The 24,763-nt window shown below is 45.0% G+C and overlaps 1 protein-coding gene across 1 annotated transcript in view; it reads right to left on the reverse strand.

The window, feature by feature from the left end:
• The window catches only part of LOC141945337 (unconventional myosin-X-like), a 97,585-nt gene that overhangs the window by 55,415 nt on the left and 17,407 nt on the right, over nt 1-24,763 (reverse strand). The window contains exons 3-13 of the mRNA XM_074873379.1: nt 22,157-22,315; nt 17,006-17,193; nt 16,628-16,762; nt 11,840-11,964; nt 10,519-10,532; nt 9,785-9,869; nt 8,036-8,139; nt 6,529-6,658; nt 5,550-5,668; nt 1,643-1,789; nt 822-922 (exon numbers count right to left, since the gene is read on the reverse strand). Coding sequence (XP_074729480.1) covers nt 822-922; nt 1,643-1,789; nt 5,550-5,668; nt 6,529-6,658; nt 8,036-8,139; nt 9,785-9,869; nt 10,519-10,532; nt 11,840-11,964; nt 16,628-16,762; nt 17,006-17,193; nt 22,157-22,315 — 1,307 coding nt within the window. The remainder of the gene's footprint in view (nt 1-821; nt 923-1,642; nt 1,790-5,549; nt 5,669-6,528; nt 6,659-8,035; nt 8,140-9,784; nt 9,870-10,518; nt 10,533-11,839; nt 11,965-16,627; nt 16,763-17,005; nt 17,194-22,156; nt 22,316-24,763) is intronic.

Raw genomic sequence — 24,763 nt, forward strand, 5'->3', positions numbered from 1 at the left:
ATTCTTAACACAAGCTTCCTGCAATGGTGAAATTGGCCTGAGAAGCGAGTGCATAAATAGCCTTGCAGTTTTGTAATCTTCAGAATTTCATGAATCGCCTATTCAACTGTCTCCCTTTACAAGGCTGCTCTCATTTGCCCTCACTGACCCTATTCAATTGCTTCATTCACAAACATAAAGGCTTCTGTTTCAGAGCAAGAACTGAAGTATTTGTCTAGCAGCCTTCTCTAGAAGCAGAAATACTCTAGAGCATCCCAGGTACTTCACAAAACACAATCCAATATGAAGCCCACAGAAGAGAAACAGCTGTGCAGAAGGTCCCGCGCTCTTTAAGCTCAGGAAACAGCCTGATTTAAATCTTGCTAAGGAAAAGAGCCCTTTTCACAGCATAGGAATCTCTAGAACAGAAAGAGCTGTTGGATATCTAACCATCTATCTTTAGGGACTTTCCTTCTGCACACCAAGATTCCATCTGCATAACACCACCACTACCTTAGGTAAACAATTACTGAAGTCAGTAATAAGGCCAGTGAACACGTGTTCTGATGGGTTAAAGCCCAAGATCTTCCCATTCAGCTGAGATAGAAGGGAATCTGGACTTTCTAAATATTACAAAGGAGAGAGCTTTTGCTTGGAGACAAGTGACCTATGCTGGCAAAGCACATGGACAGTGCTTACAGAGACACATCTACAGTCAAAGTTGCACTAAGGTCCAGCTGCCTCTTCTGCCTTAGCAGTAGGGACTGGACAGCAGAAAGGAGGAATGATGCCCTCCCTACCACCCATGAAAGCAATAGGGCTCCCCTCCCTCTGTTTGTCACCTGTTGTACTCCAGCTGCTCCAAGGAGAAGATGTGTTTGTTGAAATATTCCTGGAGTTTCTCATTTGCATAGTTAATGTTAAACTGCTCAAAACGATTCACCTGTAAGAAGAAACAAAAATTGTAAAACTTAACATTCTTGTCCCTGGGCTCTAAAGGAATCTATAACAGTAATGGGGAAGATGACAGGGCTGGAATGAAGCCAAGAGAGCACAGAGGCAAGGGGTGTTAGATGGACCTGAGGAGGACAGTATGCGAAGGTCCACTAGGAGAACAGCTTTTGTAGCTCATGCAAGGTTAATTCAGTAGGCCTAAATGGTAGTAAAGGATGCTAAAGACAATCACATTTCTCTTCTTCTTAGGAAGAAAGAAATATAATCCCTAAGTGTTAGGTCACTGGGCTTTCTCTGATATATCTGAGCAGTCACTATATGGCTGTTCAACATACATCTCTCATCAGCTGCAGTCAGAAGCATTACACACAGGATTCTTAACACAAGGCAAACCAGATGTAAACAAACAATGTGCACATAGAAGTTGGACATTTAATTCGTATACAAGTCAAAAATTCAGTATTACCTATCACAGCACATCTACTTATAGTCTGTGTCACAAACCAGACCTTGAACATCAGCCTACATGAATACAGGTGGCAGAAATGGGCAGCTAAATATATCTTGATGCTTTCGGGGGAAGTGACAGTGGAGAAATTCCAGAATGCCCTATGCTAACCTAAACAGGATACAAACCAACCAAAATTCTTTCCTATATGCACCAACATCTCCAAAACCAACCCACTCTGCAAAAAGACAAAATCCTGACCTGAAAGTTCTCGAAGCCAAAAATATCCAGGATGCCCACAGACTTAAAGTTTTCCTTGCCTTTGATCTTCGTATTAATCTTGCTAATGAGCCATGAAAAACACTGAGAATAGAGCGCCATAGAGAGGGAGTCTCTGGAGTCAGCTGCCTGTAAATACAGAGAGAAAAAGTCAGTCACAAGGAGAAGAGGCACAAGGGGCACCATAAATCTCTATGGGACTTCAGGTTCCTCCACTCCTCTTCAGATGTCTCAGCCTCTGTACTGGTTGTGTATGGTGCAGTATTTATACGTGCAGTCAATATTCAAGTTTGCAAATAGCCCAGCCACACACAGATATACCATGAGTATATACCTTTGAGTAACTGGACTTGAGAGGTTGAAGTAAGTAGCAAAATCACTGACATCTTTTGAAACAAGTGCTGGGGCAGGGAAGGTGGCAAAATACCTCATTACTATGCCCGCAACAGTCATTTGTATCACCTGAGCCAAAATTTGCAGTGACAGGCAAGGTATCTCAGTTTAGTACTCCTAGTGGAGCTGTCAAATGGGTGTCCACTCAGTTTTTCAAAAACTGGTAGGACAGGATTTAATAGAGTATTCTGTCACCAAGTTACCCTCAAAATCTCCCCTCCAAAACTTTCCCGCAAACAGCATTATCTTACTGGAAGCCAGGTAGGCTGACCAACAGCCAGGACACATGCCACAGAAGAGCATGGGTTGAGAGACCTTTCTGGAGCTGACCCAACATCCCATGCAGTGACCACAACCAAGTGTCATAGGTGGAAAAAATAAATTGTGATCACTAACAGGTAGTTAATTGGGTGTAAGTAAGTGTGTGGATGAATGTCTGAAATCGAACTTTTGAAATCTCAAGTGAAAGCATGCTACTCGATAGCTGTAACAGGAATGGGCTGGTTGTAAATTTTGATAAAACTTGGACTAAACAAAAGTGGCACACCCAAAATCCTCCAATTAATAAAGAGACATGAGTCAGAACCACGAATTAAGAGGCTGATCACACGCTGTCCTTCTGCACATACACTATTTAGACTGGGAAACCAAGGCTTAGAGTTCTGGAAAGAAGAAGAGGCCTAAAATAAAAGTTCCCCAAAAGAAGACATGATCCCAGAGAGTAGAAAAAGGGGCCAGAAAAGAAGACAGCAAAGATCTTGACTGGAAGAAAGACGCTGGAAGTGGGGAAAGATCCTGGAGATGAGAGACATGTGGAGACAAGTGTCAGGGTATGCCCAAGGACCTCAGCTGGTAGTTCCCAAGACTGGTAACTGCAAGAAGGTATACAACATGAACCAACACAACTTTCGGCCTGACCCTCCTGGACAAGCAGCAATCTCCCAACTGGGAAAAGAAGTTGACATCTAATGAACGTAATGCTGAGGGATGAGTGAGCAAGTATATGAAATAATCAAGTAGGGTAAAACCTATAATCTTGTCATTTTATAAATAAACTGCAGTATCTGGATCAATTACAGGTTGTTTGTCTTAGCCGTGACACCAGGGTAATTCCTACAGTAGGCCTGACCAGCAATGACAGAGATCTTCTAAATGTATCCTCATCCTCTTCAATTTTGCAAGCCTGAATAACATGACCTCTCCTGTTCTGCTTTGCTAATGGCACAGGCCAACTGCTTCTGAATACTCTCAGCCCCTCTCAGCAAGCTCCTGAGGCCCAGCCTGCAAGATCTTTCTTTTCACCCAATATCACTATTATTTTCCTCCTTTCTGTTCCTGGGTAGTATCCCCTCTCCAGCAGCCCAAGGCTGAGGACACACAGCAACCTCCCTTTTCCACAGATCAGAACATTTCAAAGCATGGGCACACGTGCCTTTTCTGGGTACTCCTCCTCTCCATCAGATGATCTGTCTTATTAGTTGGGACTGAGAATGCCCTCAAGGCCATGCCTCTGTAATGTCTCTGGCTACACAGCAAGTTAGACTCATTTTCCAGGAACAGGACCTCCCCATCCCGCTGTAAGCAAAGCTGTTTTCCCCACAATATGGCTCAAATGAGATTCTCAAAGGCTCCTTTCATCCTCCCAGCTTTGCCCGCCTTCATGCCAGTTCATCCATTCAGCCCACTGAAATGTCAAAGCTCAGATGGGTAATGAGCCCATTACACAATGAGAAATCCCTGGCAGCTCTATCAACGTGTTCCCGCAGCAAGAAGTGGGATAGGTGGGCACAGTACATGAGGGCTTAAGCTGGAACAAGTCTTTACAGGCCCAGTGTTCAGTGCAACAGGCTCACCTAGTGAAGACAGCTAAGTAGTACCATCCACTTGTTATAAGAATTTTCTTGCAGTCTTAGTACTTCACTGGGCTGCAAGAAGTACATGTAGGATCCAACATGCACAAATGTCAGGAATTGCTATACTATCAGAGAAAGCTCTGTTCAGGGAGACTCTTGTAAATCCTACAACTGCGTACTTGCGTACAATTGTTCTGGACTGCATGGAGTGTCTCTGGTGTTATTTGTTATCCATCCTTATGCACTGATATAGAAAGACGTGGCTTATTTAGCATGGACAGCTGACAAGAGAAACTGTGGCACTGAGGATATCTATCACAGACTATAGGATGAAAAATAATTTTCACACTATTTCATTGCAAAGAAAGGTCACAGACTATGAAAAGATACCATTTCTTAAAGGCAAAGCTTAGCTTGTGATATATTAGCAGGTGTGTTCACAGTAAGAAAAGAAGTGACTACTCGGCTGCAATGACCGCTGCTGAGACTTCAGCTTGAATACGGTGTCCAGTTAGAGACACTCCACTTCTTGAAAGATGTGGGAAAACAGAGAAAGAAGAAGAGATTTAGAAAATTACTTACAAGGAAACATTGAAGGAACTGGATTGTTTAGCTTAGAAAAGAGAACACCATGTGAAAAACTTCACAGAAGCAGAAGCTTATAAGGTGGGCAGCTGGGATGTCAATGGTAATCTAAATATGAGGAAAATCTTTTCAGCTCCAGATTCCACTGCAGCTACAGCAGGATACTTAAGGAGGCTGTGAAATTCCTTCCATGGGAAATCCGAAGGAAAGTTAGACAGACATCCGTCAGAGGGAGCCTAGTAACTCTGGTTTCTCTGCCAACATAGGGGTTGGATTGATAACCTTCTGCAGTCCATGCCAGCACAAGATTTCCATTACAGATGTTCATTTTACTATAACATAATGCTTCTTCCATCCTAGTAATATTATTCCTTGTTTCCCAGTGTCTTGCATTTTATTACTAACAGATTTTCTACAGTTATCTGTTCATTGACCTAAAACACCAAGAGTGCCCTCAAGTGATCAGCAACACCACAAATCAAAGTTAGTAAGCACAACACTGTAATGAACCACATAGAAATGTAAGAGATAAGCAGGATGGGCTCCAGCACACAGTACAGGTTCAGCAGATGAAAACTACCTATCAGTTTATTTGGTCCTCCTTTGCAGTTGTATGGATACACAAAGAAGCTACTGTGGGGTAACAACCTACCATCTGCCAGATGTTTTGTGGTAACTTTGTGCAAGCTTTTATCTTCCAGTAAATGCAGCGTTAACTTGGGAGTTCTGCAAGGTAAAAGCATGCATACATGCAATTACCACAAAGCATCTGATGTACCTTCCGCATGACACAAGCATGACCAATTCCTGGTGAGTGAAGGTGACTTAAAACCAGCATTGTGCATTGCCATTTGCAAGTGAACTCCCCCGTAAAGCCTAAAAAGCAGAGTCAACATGGGGATCTGAACTACCAACGAGGGCGAAATACTTGAGGACACAGCTGAGCACCTAGGGGGTGTAACAGGAAACCCTAAACTTGAATGGATGATACAAGAGGGAGACAGAGGGCCTGGAAATGTAGAAGTGGCAGAAGCAGTAGTATACACTAGGACACTTACCTGCTCCACAGTGAGAGGGGAGCTGATCTCTTCCCCACGCAGAATCATGGACCTCTGTGTCAGTACTTCAGAAAGCTGAAAGGAGTCTAAGCCCAGGAGGTCACTGGCAATGTTCAGCACTAATAACAAAGGAGGACACACTTTTTTCTTCTGCATGGATCCCCATCACTAATGGGGGGATCCATATTCTGCAGCTCAGTGAGGAAATCCCAGGGATTCCTACAAGGCAAGTGACTAAGCCCCAGCATAAAACACACCCCCCTTTACTTAATTCTCTTTGGCATACCCAAAGCTGCAAGCTCACACATCCAGTTTGAGTCAGGGTCAGCACCCGTTATGTGCCACAGACACTCCTAAGTCAGCCTTTCTGCTGACAACAGGAAGACCAGAGCACTGTGTAAAGCTCAGCACCAGCAAAATATTTATTGAATGAGAAGCTACGTTTTCCTAAAGGCACAATAGTGCAGTCTGAGCATGTGATTGCTAAACTTGGATGTCAAGGAGAGAGGCAATTAACTTAAGACTTGAAGCACTTGTAGTATATAATTATTGCTTCTGTCTGTTTAGGGATTCACTTTACCAGACCAGCTCAGATTGGATAACTGTAACAGTGCACACTAACAGATGCTTCAAAGGAAGATGTGGGAAAGTCTGTAACAGACTACTTTTATCTTAAACTCTTCCCTGTTCCTATTTCTTCCTGCTCTTTCAATGCAAAAGAGAAACTGTGAGACCGTGGACTCGGTCTGAGAGGATCCAGGAGAACAAATGGATCACAGGGCCACAGCCCAACTAAATTATACCGGTGCTCTGGAGCTATGCATCCTGTGGCAATGCTTTTGCAGGATTAAATGGCAGGGAACCTGCTTGCAAAGGCACTGCAGGTCAGCATAGCAGAGGGAGAAAGAACGATGGAGAGCTTTACTGGGAGCCTTACTGGGCTTTGCATGGTCTACTAAATTGCTGGGGTCCCACTTACCCGCTTTTGTTGTAACCTGGGCCCCACCAGCTGTCATGAATTCAACGTTTCCCAGATGAAGTGTGCCAGAAAGAAGTTTGAAGATGTCTCTGATTTCTTCAGTGCTGAAGTCCACCACCTTCATGGCAGTCTATGCAAAACCATACAGCTAATGTTGGCTATACATACAGGCACAGTACAATGCAACCACCACACTCATGCCCAGCCCATATAAGACGTAAAACAGAATTATAGTCATCATGAATCAAAGTGAAACAGGATGGCACAGCCCCTCTCTCAGTTATACATCTGTCAGTGATCTTCACTGTCTCCCATTCTCTCCTTCATTTACCCTCTCCCCATCTAAGGCAGGAGGGCATTTGCCCTGTCCTCAAGTTGGACTTTGCTGATGCCATTGCCTGTCTGTCACAGGAAGAATGTGTTTGTCTGTGCCTGTGTGAGGAAATCCTTCCCTGAACACTGGCAGTACAGGTTACAGATGTCACTGAACTGCTTCCACATTCTGCCTTTTTGTCTTCCCTGAAGGACGGATCCATATAATGTACTTAATTTACTCTGATCCATGTAACTCCCTACTCTAGCTTAGAATAGTAGATTTATGCAGCAAGATTTAAAACCAGGCTTTCAGCGTTAACTGCTGAAAGGTTAGAAACAGGTTACCAGATGACAAGGAAGTATGGCACATTCCCTCTGTCTTAGTGCATGCACATGAGCTAGGGCTCTTGGGGCATAAATTGACTTTGAGAGGTAGGACCTAGTTTTCATGCATTCGCCCTGTCACTGGAGCCCTGCAGGGTTCTAGTTCCCTTCTTTCCTCCAGGCATCTCCTCAGCTGAAGTATAAACGCCATGTTGCCACTGAAACCTCTGCTGCACAGGAGACATTTCCTTCCCTTCAATCACACCTAAGCAGAAGCTATTGAAATCCTAAACTGACTCCTCTCACCTTGCCTATCTGGTTTCACCTACATTATTAGAGCCCTCAGGCCAATAACCACTTACCAAACAAAACGTGAATTGCATATTCATCCTGCTAAACCCATAACCTCTGGTAAAGTTACAGATGTCTATTGAAATCTGTGTGCTATTTCAGAACATGCCATTTGCACAGGTGATACAACTTTACCAGAATATTTCTGGAGAACACTGCCTTCAGACCAAACTGTTCCCCTTCTAATAGTCAGTGTGAGGTTTCCGGCATCAGGCCATCTAAATGGCTCTCAGGAAACATTATGGGGTGGGGGGGTGCGTTCATGCTCCCCAAAGTCTCCGTCATTCTAAATTATTATTCATCCTTGACTGTTTCCCAAATTTCCCCATTTCTCTACACTAAAACCACGCTTCAAGCCTTGTTTTTACCATGAACAGGTAGAGCTGAGTTTCAGACTCATCGAACACCAAATTTTGGCTTAGAGCAAATAAATTCTGCCTGTGAGATCTACACTCTGCAGCACATTTAGTCTATGAGATTGTGCCCAGAAGTTCAGGAGAGTTAGGACAGGACTCACCATGACCTTACTGAACATCTCTACGTCATTCAGGTTCTCATCACTCACACAACCAGACTGGTTCAAGTAGCGATAAGTCTCTGGCTCGGAGAGGGAGAGGCTCTCTGCAACAGAGGAAAAAGAGGCAGGGAGGAGAAAGACAATTTATTTAGCAATCAGCCTTTTCATTCTATGGTCGTGGTCCCCCAAAACAGTGTGTATGTTTACCATACGGAGAGTTTATCTGAATAGATTCCATATCCCTCAAAAGCCACACCTAGACAGTGAATGCACTGGGGAAGGGGAAGAGGAGGGTGTGCGGTAGTAAAGCTTGCAGATGGTATGCAAAATGATTTAGAACAGTCAAATCCCAAGCTGCAGAGTCACAGAAGACTATTTCAGAACTGAATTGACTCAGCAAAACAAAATAAAACAGAAGATGAAATTCAATCTCACAAAGTGTACAGAAAAATCATCTGAAGTACACACATACAGTAATGACCTCTAAATTAGGTATCACCACTTGAGACAGAGTTCAGAGTCACAGCAAGCTTTCTGAAGACATCATCTTAGAGCTGAGCAGCAGTCATAAACTGAACAGTTCAGTTCCTTCAGTTCTAGAAGGAACACAGAACTAAACATAAAACCAGAATTAGGTCTTTGTACATATCAACTGTAGCACAACCACATCTTAAATACTATCTGCAGGTTTCACTCCCCATTTCAAAAAGGATACAGAAGAACTAAAAGATCTGTGAAGAAAGGAGACAAGAATGATCAAGAGCCAGAAACACATTACAGATGAGGGAAGGGAAGCAGCCTGAGACACCAGCTTGGAAAGGGAGATGGGGAAGAATAGCAGGAATCTGCTGAAGAAAATAATCTGTTTTGTATGCTTTCCCTAAGTACTTGCTGATAACCATGATCCCCACTATTTTCCTTTGTTTTAGATGGATTCTGTGAATTGACCTATGTGGCCATTCCTGCATGAACTCCCTAGAGCTGAAGCCCTACTTCTTTCCACTCTGTGTCAGGCCCAATTATTCCATTTGATCATTCTAACACACAGAACAAAGGCATAAAGAAATTCCCCAGCCCCTCAAAACCAGAGTGCAACTGTAACATGTTCCTGACTGCCTATTTGACCTCTTCAGCAAGACCATCAATGCTCAGCAGTGCCCAGGGCAGGTACACACAAATGTTGTTAAGGTGGTGCTGCATTACAGAGAGGATCCTTCTACAGCCTGCAGCTTTCTTTGTATGCTCTCTTCCAGACCCACCTCTCCCTTCCCCATGTACAGAGCTATAAACCCTTTGTTTAGATACTAGAGATGTTTTGACTCTAGTCCTTCCTCTACATTGCTGGTCTTTCTAATTCTTGTCTCTCCTGTTACCCATACTGAAGGTCTGTTGTAAAAGTGTGTCTGTCAGTCCAACCTTTGAACTCCTTGAACAGTTCCCATCAGCATCTGAATCAAGACTCTTCACCCTTCCTTTTCCTCTAGCCAGTTTCATTACCTCATCACTTTGCACAGACTTTTCCCTCCAGCTCAGAATGCCTGAAGTGTCTTTTCTCATATAGCATTTCTGTCATCCTCAGCCTTCTTCTCTCAATCCCCCTTTCTGTTTCCAGTGAAATGGAAACCATATGGCCTTCAAGAAAAAGTTATATATCAAGTACCTGAAATATCCATGCTCCAACTGACTTACACCTGCTTCACATGCTGGACGGGAAAAAGGACAGAGCCATATCCCAGAAAATAAAATTACCTTTCTGCTCCCCACTCACACCAGCCAGCAGAGCATAAAAGATGTGGTAATTCCTCTCTCCAGGGTTCTGGTGTACCACTCTGTTCTGAAACAAAGAATACAGGAGTAGCCAGTAGAAAGAGATTGCATTTGTGGTCGCAAAGGCAAAGAGAGGACCAGGATACAGGTAAAAGTTCCAGGGCCAGCATAAGAGGGGCTTCTTCCACTTCAGTGATGGTGTTGTCTAAATAAGTGCTACATCAAGATCTTGACATGTGTGGCTGTGCAACTGAGCATGTACAGACCTCCCTGAACTCACTTAGAGAGTACGTGCATGGACAAACTGAACCTTGTCAGTTCTGGCCCTGCTCCTCTGTGAGTTCCTGAGTCCAAAGTAAACTACATCAGAGCAGAGATCTCTCCATTTGGAGTTGTACCCCCATATTCCTCTCTATGGAAATGAGTTTCCAGGTACTTGTTCTCTCTCCCCTTCCCCTTGGTAAACAGCTTTTTCTTGGAGTCTCTCTGTAATGCCCGGACTTTATCAAAGAGGAGAACAGGCTTTGACAAATATAGAATAAACATTGTTCCTCCACCATCCTCTTCCTCAGTTGGGACAGTTGCAGTAGGAGCACCTAAAGAGCTAATGTCTGTGTGCTGTGACAGAGGCAGCATCGTCCAGGAGGAGATCTGGCACTGCCCCACCATGCTATGAGGAGAGGGCTCACCCAGCAGTCAGTAGAGGTGATGCCTACCTTTTCCAGTAAATCTGAACAGCATGTTAAGGAGAAAACATTCAAATGACATATGCACAGATCTCCTGATGACTGGCAAAGAATCTTCTAGACACATTGGGATGAACCCTGTAACAAGCAACAAATCATTAAATAATTGACACTTCGGAAAGTGGGCAAAAACACTATCTCGGATTCTCCTCTCTACTCCATGTCCAAGGAGTTACTTAGAAGGGCAGAGTCAGATAGAGCATAGGACCTGCACAATGGTGAAGTAACCTAATAAAGGATGAGTCACATTAGGGACACCTAGAAAGATTAGAGAGGCCACTCTAATCTGAAAATCTGTATTGCACACAGCAAGTCTTGCATCAGTTTTCATTGCTTCTGCAAGAGACTGCTATCTTTAATCTACCGACAGCACAAAGAGCAGAGACTAAACAATCCAAGTCTCTTATTTACAACAGTAGTAAATTCATCTGGCTGCTACTCCAGTGGAAATTGGTGTGATTTGCAGTCATCAGCAGCTTTGAATAGCAACATCAAGAAATGTAGCCAGGGCAGCTTTAGCTGCCTCCTATAGACAAAACATATGTCAAAGCTTTTGGGAGAGGGGTACGTGGGCATACAGGGAAGAAAGTGGTCACAGCACAACACAACTATACCCAGTCTCCCCTGTTCTTCTTGTCACTGGAACAGGCTCCCCAGGGAAGTGGTCACGGCACTGAGCCCGTCAGAGTTCAAGAAGCATCTGGACAACGCTCTTAGTCATATGATTTAGTTTTAGGTAGTTGGACTCAACAATCCTTTCGGGTCCCTTCCACCTGGAGACATTCTATGATTCTATGATTAGAGTTACAAGGACTACTGGAGATGGGCAGCCCAAAACAGGGAGTCATATTTGGCCCTCTGAATTCCTATTCTCCTCTGCATTCAAATATTGTGCAGAATATATTGATTCTTAGCTTGGTCTCACTTTTCTAAACCATGAATTCATTGGCAGAGCTAACATAAGGGAACAATCTTCTGGGAAAAACAGGATGCAGTCAACATGAGGGATCTTCCTAGGTAGCAAATTCTAGGATTTAAGTATCAAGTTTTGTGATTGCCAAAGTGAAGAGTCAAACTATGTCCCTACCTAATATAGTACCTAGACAAAAGGTTTCCAGAGGTAGGTGCTGCAGAGCCACAAAATAAACATTTCTTCCCCCTTTAAGTTGCAAATTTGCCCAGTTATAAACTGGCTTTGAGAAACCATAATGAGGGATTTCCTGACCCACTCTGAGCTCCTCCTCATCTTCACTTACTCCACCCATTTCTGGTCCACTGAAGAAAAGGATACAATCAGTTACTCGGCCTCCCTGGATGTGTCCATGTTGAGAGAAGTGCAGCTGGATGAACTTGCCAAAGCGGCTGGAGTTGTTATTATAAACTGTCTTGGCATTTCCAAAGGCCTCCAGAATGGGGCTGCAGAAACAAGGCAATGAAGACATTATTGGTGATGGGATACCATTAAAATAAAGTGTGTGCCCAGCGTTTTGCCATTTGCACAGTGCGCACTGCCACGTGAGATTAGTTTGTTACAGCACGAGACTGGACAAGCAGGAAGAACTCAAGGGCAAGAAAGGAGGCAAGAGCAATTTAACATGTTGCTAGATAAATTTTAAACCTTTGGGATTGGAGTTAATTAAATCAGTCCCAATCAGTATGGGCAGCTGGTGTTCGTGCTGTTGAGGGCATTCCTCACCAATGTGGCTTCAGGAAATGAAAGGTGGCAAGACCCTGCCAGGTTGTGTGCTTAATACAGCAGCATCCCATGAAATGGGTTTGTATTTTTTTCAGGATTTTCAGAAGTATCAGACATATAGGGCAAACACTCTGTAGCTTTAAACCACATACTTCTTTGCTCCTGCTTCTACCTTTGAAAGAGAAGACAGTATAAGCCATCTCTTAAAATTACAGGCAAACATTTTCAAACTAACAAACAAACCTAATATTAAACTGATTTGTTTGGTACTGAAATTTGATACTGGAACACACAAGCCCTTGTTACTTAAATCTTGCTTAGGTTGATACAAGCCACATGGTTTCCATGTAGAGGGACTATACACATACTCTTAGAATGAAGTTTTCAAATCTATAGAGTCACATCATTCACTTCAGGGAAAAAAATGGTGCAAAAATGTCTATCACCAAACTTCAGATGGGTGATGAATTGAATAATTTCACCTCTTGGTCACCTTCCTGTCTTCAGGAGGTTCATACAACATGGAAAATGGTGAGTTAAAATGCAACTTGGTTCTTGCTCCACAGAACAGTACAAAGGAAAAGCCTAAACCATTCAAACTGACATGCTGAATCCAGGATTAAAATATTAATTTTTGCAATTTAGTCAATTCTAAAATAATCTGAAGGCCTGACAAGCAAGGAGACATGGAGATGCTACAAGAACAGCCTGTATGTGGTTATGTTTAATTTTAAAACATACAGAGTTTTTAACAAAAATTATTGCCATTATTACCCTGAGAAATACTGGCTTTTTAAACATCTGTATCAATTTACTGTGTGGTCCCACTGGAGACAGGGGCAGATACAGGATTATTCACAAGTTAATAATAACAACATGACAAATAATCACAACCACAGATACTACTGGAGTTTGCTGAAAGCTTCAGGCCTTGCAAGTGTTAGTTAAGTGGTTGTGGAAAAGGCCCAACAACCTTCAGAAAACTTCAGACAGTATTTTCCTCATTTACCTCTTGAAAATATCCCTTTAAATAAACAAGAGCAAGAAATTAAATCAGTCTGTTATAACTCATTGCAACCATAGAAATCCCAGTCATAGAAATCTCTGTGCACAGATCAGGAGGTAAGTTCCTTGCCCTGGAGAATCTGAACTCCCAAGACCCACACCTGTGAAACAAGTATGTAAATAAGGACATTGCACAGGAATATCCCACTGAACACACCAACGCCATGAATCAACAAAAATTAATGGGGATAACCAGAAAAAGGGAGGACAGGGTTATGTTATATGACCACCACAGTTGCAGTGAGAGTGCTGTAACCAGCCAGTCAATCTTTATGGCTCTAAATCATGTTAAATTAGATAAGCAAAGCACAAGGAAGTATTTTTATAGTTTAGTTTGGCAATGGGCTCACGCACGTGAGTGCAGAAGTCTTTCAGGGATGGGGGAGGGAACAGGCACATGGGTGCTGAGGCTGGCAGCAGCTGCAAGGCAGAGGTGTGGGTGAGCTGATACAGCCAGGCGTGAGGGCAGGTGCCTGGGCCAAGCCAACTGCCTGCACCAGTGGGCACATCACAACGTGGCATTTGATGCAGCAGTGAACTGTGTGAGGCAGAGCAGTGCATCAGGAAAGTGATGCTGGCTGCTTGGCTGGACATGGACAGGGTGTGTTGCAGGACTCAAAACGATGGGAATCAGTTTCAGCAGAGCAGCAGAAAGTGAAGCCTTGATTTTAGAAATATTGAAACATATGCAGCTCTAGGGTTCAGATGCATAGCCAAAGGTAAAAAAGAAGATTCAAAGATTAGAGGGATGAACAGGGAAGGTGGCTGTGCTGTCAGCAGTGGCATCCAACATGAAGAAGGGAGCTTCAGAGTGAAGCAAGCAAGAAAAAGAAGTGAGACAAAAGTTAGCAGAATTTTTAATGGACTGATGGATATTTTCAAGATGGAAAACAGACCAAATCAACAGTGCCAAGGGAGTTTTAAGAGCCTGATTTCTGAGAAATATACCCAGCATGAACATTACAACACACAAGCAAATGATAGAAAGCTGATGTAACAGCTTTGTTTATAATGCTGTCTGAAATGGAGAAAGAATCCAGCATTGTTCCTGGGTATGTGCTGGGGTGCAAGGATGAAAATTCACCATGAGCTAACCCAAGGAGGGCCAGTGGCAGAGCAAGTGAAGCTGAGCTGCAGACATATGAAGCAGTCTTGTTAGGCGTGGCAGCGGCTTCTGGCCCTGGGACAGGTTTTCAGCTTCTCCTCTTCAGGGAAAGGTGACAAACCAAATTCTCTTGCACTCTCATTGCAATAGCTCATGTAGCACTAGAGATGTACACAAAATGGGTTGCAAGCCTTACTCCAATTCACCTCACAGCTGTGGGATCTTGCACACTCAGGAATCACCTACCAACTATCGTAAGCTTTCTGGATCACAGGCAAGTTACTGCTTAACCACTAAGCAGGTTTGAGCCTTCTAAGCTTCTTGCCTTAAAGCAGATTTTGCAGATCTCGAGTCATGACTGTATTGCACTCAAGAGCTTTTTCCAATTTGCCAATGTCCCTGGTAAAATCTGCACACCTGCAAAGAATAAATCATCCAACAATGGTCTCTTGAGCACCAGGTCCAAAGGCAGCAACCCTCTGCTCAGTGCTGCTCTGCTTATAAGGATCCTAAAAACTGCAATGCTCTTGCAGCTGCCACATTAGAGCTGCATGTCTGCTTAGGCTATTTTCACCACAGTTACTAGTAACTTTTTTGTGTCACTGTCTTCCAGGAAACATTCCTTCTCTCTACTCTCTGGGCCCTGAAATATGCCTCTTTCATGAGAGTCACTTTTACACAGATGGTTCAAAGGATTCCAGCTTATTACACAACTAGATCCTGTTGCAGACATCTGATTTACTACTCTGAATGTTTCTGTAACTATCACAGGCTCAAACTGGGACCAACCTGCAGCCTCACCCTTGACAGTACCGAACTGCAAGATCCCCAGCAAGGTCCTCCAGTCACAGGCAAGACAGTCTTGTGTTGGGAAATTTTTTTAAAATTTAATTCATTAAATAGAATTCAGGAGTTAAGAAAAAGGAGGACATGAACAATAACAGACACTTAAGTAAACATCTTTCCTCCATCCTCCCAAGGCTTACCTGAAAGTCAAACACTTATTGTTCTCCTTTTCTTAGCCGCAGCTTCCATTTTTACCTCAGGTTACAGTCTCTCGCAACTCCACCCCCCCGCAAAGCAGCAGGCAGCACAGGAGGCTGGGGTCACACACATAACTGTTTCTTTCTGCTGCTCTTTGCTTCCCCATTTTCTCTGCTGCACGTTGCCTCTTACTGGTTTTCTTTCCTCAGCTGCACTTTGCTTCTTCAGGTTTTCCTGACACTTTTTTCCTTGGTGTCCCTCTTCCAGTGTGGGTCACCCGTGGGCCACGGTCCCTCAGGAGTGTCAGGACCTCCTTCGGCATGAAGGATCTGCCACAGAGCGCATCTCTATGCCCTCATGGCTGCTAGTTTCTTTTCAAAACACATCTGATCTGGGCTCCATGCGCTTCCCTGCCTGCCTGACACCTTGGCAAGGTTTTGGTGGGTGGTGGTTACTCCCTGGTGCCACCTCCAGCTAAGACCAGCTCTGACCAGCCCAGGGCCTCCTCCCACACGGGCCCTGCCACAGCCCCAAGCAAACCTCCTTGCTTGTGCCCCTTACAGCTCCCATGGATGCTTCTCTGTGAAATCACCTGTCTGGACAGCAAGAGAGCTGCAAGGCAACCCACAGGTCCTCTGAGGGCAAGACATACCAGTGGCCTGAAACACAGAGGCCAGGGGAGAGCAGGGGCTAAAGGAGGAAACCAGGAGTCAGAGTGTGATGGAGACTCATCACGAGCACAGCCACAACAGAGAGCTGTGGGAGACACAGACAATGTGGAACAGCCAGCAAGGGACGTTATCCATGTCCCCTCCAGTCACTGCCACAAGAGACATAGAGCTGGAAGGAGGGACAGCGCAGTGATGTGCGGGTGAGCTCAAAGGTGCAGCTGGGCGGGCACAGGGGATGAGTTACTGAAGGAAGGAGAAATCCCAGCCTTGGCTAGAGCATTAATTCTCCGTCTGCCATGAGCACCCTGCACTGCTATTGGAAAGAAGCCTAATTCAGCCATGGGCAGCTGGGACAGCAGCCAGTGTGAGGTGTCCCAGGGAGATGGTGACCTCTGCATTCCCCTGACATGACACCGTTCAGCTGCATGATCCTCACTGCTGAGGTTTGGCTCCGTCCACTGAGGTTTGGCTCCATCTGCAGCCTGACTGCCCAGAAGGCAGAGCCCCCGCCAAAGGCAGGCTGCCCCAGCACGCCGGTGCCCATGAGGGTGACCGTACCTGCTTTCCAGGATGGCTTCTTCCACACAAGTGCTCTTCTCAGATGCAGGGGCTGCGAGGGAGGTCTGGCTCATGGCTGACAGAAATTTCAGCAGCAACTTGGTGCTCTCAGTCTTTCCAGCTCCACTTTCTCCGCTGTTAAGAAAAAACATACATTTCATTCACAAATCCAGGACAGACATAGCTAATGACCATCCCACCCACAGCAGAGAAGTGATCTCCAGGAATAATCATGTGGCATCTCCACTGTGGCAAGCAGGGATCAGGCAAAGGGTAGGGAGGATGGCATGAATATTTAGGCAGATGTCATTGCAAACAGAGCAGCAGGAGCAAGGCGTGTAATGCAGTCAGGGAGTAGCCGGTTCTCTCATTTCTAACCTTATCAGAACACACTGGCTGTCATGACGCTTCCACAAGCAGCAGTAGCACTCGTTAGCGGTGGCGAAGATATGGGGAGGCAGCTCACCCAGGCGGTGCTGTCTGTACAGGTCTATGGCATCCACACTGTACAGACCAGGGATGGGTTTGTAGGGATTTACTGATGCCAAGATGGAACCAATGTTTGTCTAGGGGGAGAAAACAAAACACAGCAAGGAAATAAAGCTCCTGAAAAAAAAAAAAATCACGACAAACCCAGACCCTGAAATAACTCATGGTGAAGGGAGAAAGCCTAAGTAAGGAAGTTGGGCTTTAACAGGGAGCTCCCCAATTTGGCAAAGAATGTCAAACCCCAGGGCAGGGGCTGCACAAATGGGTACAGATGGGGAAGTTTGAATTTTGCTGCTTTACAATAAAATGTTCTTAGTCTGTTGTCTTTGCTAAATTAAGCTTACACAATTTAAAAACATGAAGCTATCTTCATCCCCAGCTACTCTGCACTGTGCTTGAAGCTGAAAAGCAGAGCCAGGACTGAAGGAGTACCAGGAGATACCTTCAATGCCCCTATATCCAGAGTCTTACATGGAGGGGGCTTGGCAGTGTTCAAGCACCTCCTGAACAAAGAAGTGGGACACAGACACAGACACACACACATATGCAAAGAGCCACTAAAGTGTATCATTCTTCTTCTGCTGAAAAATGCTGTTTGGAGCAGTTTAAATCATTTGTTAAGCCAAATCAAAATTGACAGCTGAAGATGAAGCTCAGGATTTCAGGTCAAAATATTTCTATGTTTTCTAAACATTTTATTTTGAAAATATTTATTTTGAAAATCTCACAGTTCAAGAAAAGATTTAGTAAGCTTTAAAATAAAATACCCAAAGTCTAATATTGAATTTCAAACATATTCCTTTGTGAAGTCAGAAGGAAATAAAATTTGGTTTTTGGGGCATGACTTTTTTGGTTCAGCCAACCAGCTCAAACCCAGTTATTCTCAGAGCTGTAGTTCAGAGCAGTGGTGACACCTCTCTCCTAACAGTGGCTTTGTAATATGGTCAACATCCATCTTAAATCCTGCTGCTGGTGCGGTGGCCTCCTTCACAGGGACATCTTGGGCTGCTCTACTCCAGGAATACCCATTCTCAGCAGGGGTGACAGAGGAAACACTTAGATTGCTGCAATAGGTGCCAAGCTTTGCGGCCAGGGACAACATCTAGTTTTATTTCCAAAACGTCACCACATACATACAGAAGGATTTGCATGCATCCATTGGAGAAGCTGTAAATGTAACACTTGGTGACAAGAAAGACACAGGTTTTCTCCCTGCCAAATGAAATCTGGGGCCATACTGCAATGCCAAGCTCTGAAGGCAGAAGCTGGACTGATAAGATGCTGTAGTCACAAAATTTAAGACTCATGTATTAAAGCAGCAGTCAGAGATCATTAGGGGAAAAAAAACATTCACCTAGGCCTAATTGCATTATCAGTATGAACAGGCTAGCATGGAACAAGTCCTGATGACTCTCTGACATGGACCTTGGTGGGCAGAAATATAATTCATTGGTGATGAAAGCAATAAGCAAGCAGATGATATTTGGCAAGACAGGTGGGAGGAAATAGGAAAGCACTGAGAGAGAAAACATGGATCGGGAAAAAGCATTGTACAAGCAGTTGAGCAACAGACATTGTTCAGAGGCTACAAGACAGAGATGTCCATCCTAACAGTTCTCCCAGACCTTCACAGAATTTTTTCCCCTCAGATGTTTCATTTCACATTTCCCACTCTAGTTTCAGCTCTCTCAAGGAACAGAGCTCCCACTGCAGTCCTTTCCAGAACTTCTTCCACTACAGCCATCTCTTTCAAAAGCATTTCTAGGAAACTTTTCCATCTCCCAGTTGCAGTCTCGTCATCACCTGTAGTCCCTTACAATTTCTATCCACAATTTTTAACAGCAGTGGCATCTGTGCATCAACCATGTACATACCAGCCACTCTATTAGCAAGGAGTGATCATCCCCAGAGAACTCTGCAGAGCGGGACAAGCCATGCATGGCATGTCTGCTTCTCAAGACAATGTATCCTACTTGGGTGGTTAGATATGACAGAGCTAGGGACAAGCACAAAATGTGGCAGTACAGCCCCTGACTCATTTATAATCACTCACATTATGTTGGGTCTACTTTTCAGAATCACAGAATCGTCTAGGTTGGAAAGGACCTTGAAGATCATCTAGTCCAACCATTAACCTAACATTGACAGTTCCCAACTACACCATATCCCTCAGCGCTATGTCGACCCTACTCTTAAACACCTCCAGGGATAGGGACTCCACCACCTCCCTGGGCAGCCCATTCCAATGCCTAACAACCCGTTCTGTAAAGAAATGCTTCCTAATATCCAGTCTAAACCTTCCTTGGCGCAACCTGAGGCCATTCCCTCTTGTCCTATCGCTTGTTACTTGGTTAAAGAGACTCATCCCCAGCTCTCTGCAACCTCCTTTCAGGTAGTTGTAGAGGGCGATGAGGTCTCCCCTCAGCCTCCTCTTCTCCAGACTAAACAACCCCAGTTCCCTCAGCCGCTCCTCATAAGACATGTGCTCCAGACCCTTCACCAGCTTCGCTGCCTTTGGACACACTCGAGTAATTCAATGTCCTTTTTGTAGTGAGGGGCCCAAAACTGAACACAGTAATCGAGGTGCGGCCTCACCAGTGCTGAGTACAGGGGTAAGATCCCTTCCCTGTCCCTGCTGGCCATGCTATTTCTGATACAAGCCAGGATGCCATTGGCCTTCTTGGCCACCTGGGCACACTGCTGGCTCATGTTCAGCCGGCTGTCAATCAACAGCCCCAGGTCCCTCTCTGACTGGCAGTTCTCCAGCCACTCCTTTTATTAAGGGATATACAGGAATTGAAGGAATGAAAGGGGAAGATGCACTCTTAAAAGCTTCAGGCTGTTGCTGTGGTCACATAATTTCCTTAAGCAATTTGGTAGAGCTGGAACAGTATTTCTTAGGAAAACAAAAGATACTGTTGAGATTGTCAGTATTCCTGTAGCACATTAATTATTGGTACCCCCACCAGTGTAGATATACTGCTACCTACAGTCCCTGACCAGAAAGAATCCCCTTCAGGAGCTCATGGCAGGATGCCTCCAGACACACAGCTCAGAACTGCACTGTCCTTTTTCACAGCAGTTGTCCACTTCACATTCTCAGTTTTCCATCCTCTCATTATTTTTATTATTATTTTTAATACTACTTACCAGTATTCCAGGTTGCCCATTCCTTCGGGTGAATTTGTTTTCCAGAAAATTGTGGTATGTCTCATCTGTTTCTGATCTCTCTTACTTCCCTCTAAATATTTTTGGCCCTGACTGATAGGCATAACTCCTCTCAGTGCAGCTTCATCTGCAACCTTAGCCTACTACACTCTTATCTGTGGAGACCATTGAGGATGATATTAAATGAACTCAAGCCCTGTAACATGCATGGTATTCACAGATCACTGCAAGTCATTAGGTGGCACTACAGCTGACATTCTCAATTTCTGCTTAACTGAAAACTATATGCAGTTGGGCTATGGCAAAACCTAATAGTCAGTGATAACTGCAATATTAATGTCTGCACTGCAGAAATGCAAAACAGCACTTGTACAAGTTTGGTGTCGTCCAGGTCAGGCATTGTGCAAACATATACGCAGACACAGTCCCACTCAAGGAGAGGCTTACAGTCCTTCACTGAGGGGTTCTTCCCAGTGCTAAGCATGTTACAGAAGTCAAGCCCCTTCATAGATCTTCAAAAAATTCAGATCTGAGATGCACAGCTGACATTCATGCACTATGCACCAGCAAAAAATGACATCATATTTAAACTTTAACACTTTTACACACAGGTGGAGAAAGCACAGAACTAATGCTGAACAGGAGAAGGAATGACAGATCAGAGCTAGAGGAAAGGCTGAAGGAGATACGGCTGCTGTGACACTGTCACAGTGCTGGTGTTGTGGCATTTCTATTGCAAGGCACAGGCTGAAAAGGGAGAGAAACCTGCCTCATCTCAAAGTGTGAGGAAGAGGAAACAGGAGGAATATACTCAAATGGGCAGAGCTGCATAAACACATAGCATGTGTAAAACACAGGTCAGGAAGAGCAGCAAGGACAAGGGCCATCAAAAGAGTGTGTCCACGTGGGTACTGCCACAGGGTCACAAGGCTGTGTTGACAGGCAACAGGCAAGGGGGTCTACAGCAACAAAAACCAGAATTTGCAGTCTCCTCTGCACCCCAGTGCAGGAGATGGTTCAGAAACAGGGTCACTTTATTGATCATTTCCTGGAATACAGGTGCATATGGTTTGGTTGCCTAGGTAACAGTTGCTATGCAACACAGATAGAGATTTACATTTTTCCTGTCATAATCTGAAAAACTCTGGGTGCACATAGCATGGACAAGCAAGGTAAGAGCAAAGCAAAGTAAGGCAGTCTTTGTAATATATCCTCCTCGTCCTCTCCAAGTCTCAGCAGAGCACACTGCCCTCCCAGCACTCCAGGGATGCCTCCTTCCAGGTGTGCTTTCCCTCACAAGTACCTTTCCTGACACTTGCCTCCTTCCTGAACACCCGAGAGGAAAATCAGGAGATGCTTTGAGTATTCATCTGTGCAAGGAGAGCAGAGCAACTCAAAAAAGGCACAACTGTATGTAAAAGCAGAAGAATTAGGCAACAGGTTTGCTTTCCTCGTTTTGTCAAGCAGTAGCTTTATCTGGATCAGGAGGGATACTCAGCAACAACCCGTGTACACGGCACTTTCCAGTCTGCTTGGCCATATAAACCTCTGAACAGCAATAATGGGGAATCTGGGGAATGTAAATGCCACCTTGTAAAACATGGATGTTCATGGAGGATACAGAGCTGCACAATCACCACGGATCCTAGAGGTGAACGTTCATGTTTTGAAGTTATTCCACAGATGCAGAGAGGCCCCTCTGGTAGGGGTAGGATCTCAGAGGGCTGATGGAGCTGCAAAGGCAGGAAAAACCTCCATTTCCATCCACATGAAACGATGCTCAGGAAACAGTATTTCACACACAAAGTGGCAATCCTGAAGCTAAACAAAAAGCATTAGCCAGAAGGGATGTGGCCCCGATTCAGCACTTACATAGATGTTACCCCGTTGGTAGCGCTGGTGCAGGTTAAGCAGGATGGCAGCTTCATGCAGATCTCCCAGCATGGACATGTCTTCTACCCCATCAACGCTGGTCTGGTGCATTGGCAAGACTTTTTCTCTGGAAAGGGAGGCCTTGGGGTACTGGAATACCTGGAAGAATGGGGAGAAGGACAACTAAGCTCATGACACCTGGGCCCATGCTCTGATTTCCTACCAGAAACATGCCCCTTTCCAGAGCTTTATACCTCAGCACTGGAAAAGGAAGTCAATAAGGCACAGATCTGCTCCCTATTTTTAGAGTCATTCTTTCATTCCTGTTCCTACCTATTTGAGCTCTCTGGCCAGAAACCATACAGTAAACTCCCTTCTTTTGCTACAGAGTCAACCTCCCACCTTCACTACTGACAGGGACAGATCAATGCAAGGTTACTTGATTGTTACTGAAATCCAGTTAGGAGGAGCAGGGGACCAGCCTCCAGTTGCACTAGGCTGGACAGGTATTACACACTGCACTCATGACTATGAATAATGACAGCAGCTGCTCCCAGGAGACCAGGAACAGTCTTTCACAAAAACACAGGTAGGATCATGTCTCTGACTGCGGGGAGGTTGAGGCAAAGCTTACTCACATTCCAGGTTTGGCCCTGCACTCTCCATAGGAGCAGCCAAAGTGTCTGGGAGAGGTTACTATGTCAAGAGCGAAGGAAAGCAAAGCAGATGAGAAACCAAATAAAGTAGTGACATCCTTTGTGCTTGATGGCATGTATGCATATAATGCAGCTTTCAAAATCTTTGTCCAGTGACAGCTATTAACTTCTAGCACTGCTCTGGGAAGTACCCACTTCTCTCTCAATGCAGTCGCACTCTTCTTGCCTCATTTGCTGCCTTGTTCCTGCTAGAGCTTCCTCCTCCTCAATAACCCACTCTTCAGCTATCAGGTCATCTTCTTCACCCTGTTTCAACACAGCTGAGACTATGTGACTATTCCCCTCCACCACAGCCACATCCCAGCCCTCCTTTCCTCCTCCTCAAGCACGATGCTGGCATTTCACAAAAGTTATTTCAGTTGCTTCCCACTGTTGGATTCAACCATATGCCATCTCCCACCCAGCATCCCAAGCTGCGCTAGATGGTAAGACCCAAGATAGACAGATAGGAGACTTCATACAGGCAGCCTGGAGAAGCAAACTGGCCCACAGCAACCCTTCCAAAGAAACCTGGGCTTTTCCTTCCCTTCTGGGGCTCTGGTCTCTAACTCATTTCCATCCCTGCTTGTCAGCCTTCCCAGGTGCCAGCAAGAAACTGATGGATTCCACAGAGAATGAACCATGATCTATAGCACTGATCTAACTGGTTTCACCTGCCTGCTTTCTTGGAGTCCTCAGGCTGCCATAACTGCTAGGGTGAGGCCAGCCATGCAGCTGCAGGCTGAAGACAGAATGAGGTCACCCTGCCCCCTGCAGTGAGCCACCCGTGTGAGTCCTTCGCCGGGCGCTCACTGCTGCAGCACATTGCAGGTGCCAAGCAAACACCCCTTCTCAGCTCTGAGCCTGCACCCTTGCCAGTGCAGGGAAAGAATAACCTGGCATGGGATCCCTTTATGAGATCCCTGTGATACCTGCAGAAGCCTGCACAATTGAAACAGCAGCTCTGTTCCTGGAGGGAGCTGGGGACGAGAAGTGGGCTCATTGCCCCAGACGTGTTTGCTCCAGGTCTGCCCAGTCACACCTGATGTGAAAGGACTTAGTCTCTTCCACTGGGAAACTGCCCCACAGCTCAATGTTCTCACCAGCCAGGAGGCTTTCAAAAATGCATAGTTCATGAACAGTGTAGAACAAAGCCCACTCCAGCCAGCACACAGGCTCCCTCCAAGCCTCTCTGGTCTTCTCTGCACCAGTTCTGCACCTAGGTATCAGAGAGCTATGACTCTGCCAGCAGCAGGATCCCCACTCTGCAAGCATGGCCCAAAAAAAACACATCCATTTTTTTTTCTTCTTCAGAGAAGAGGCCTTAGGCATTTCCACAAGAGAACTGAGGGAGCAGGAAGGGAGAATGGGAAAACTAAATTCATGGAGGAGTACAAGCTGCAGATGCACAACATGAACTGGACTCTGTCAGGAGCAAAACCACTACAGCATTTTCAAACCATGAGGCAGCATACCACTCTGGATCTCTCTTCTCTGCTGACCTGGACAAATTTTGGAAGGGAACAAGTCCATAATGGTATGATGTGATCCTTTCTTATATCTGCCTGGCACTTACTCATTTACCACTGCATTGTCAGCACTTGTGGCCATTTGGGCCAGAAGAGAAACATTAAGAAAACATCCAGGGAAAAAGCTGAGTGGACAAGTGTCCCAAAAGAAACCAGGCAGTTGTCATCACCTGTGCCAAGAGGCTGCTATGCATGAAAAATAACTCTGATGGGTCAGAGCTTGTTTACTTGCTCTTGTAGACAACACAGGAGAAAATGGGACCCTGAGGAGCAACAGGGGCCCTAAATATATATACTAAATGATTAGTAGGGATTAGATGATCACCTGTTAAACCTGTCTTGAGCTGCTTGACTCAGGTTATTCAATCATTCCTCTCTAAAAA

The sequence above is a fragment of the Strix uralensis genome, chromosome 6 (assembly GCF_047716275.1).
Source record: "Strix uralensis isolate ZFMK-TIS-50842 chromosome 6, bStrUra1, whole genome shotgun sequence".
In the NCBI taxonomy this organism is placed as follows: domain Eukaryota; kingdom Metazoa; phylum Chordata; class Aves; order Strigiformes; family Strigidae; genus Strix; species Strix uralensis.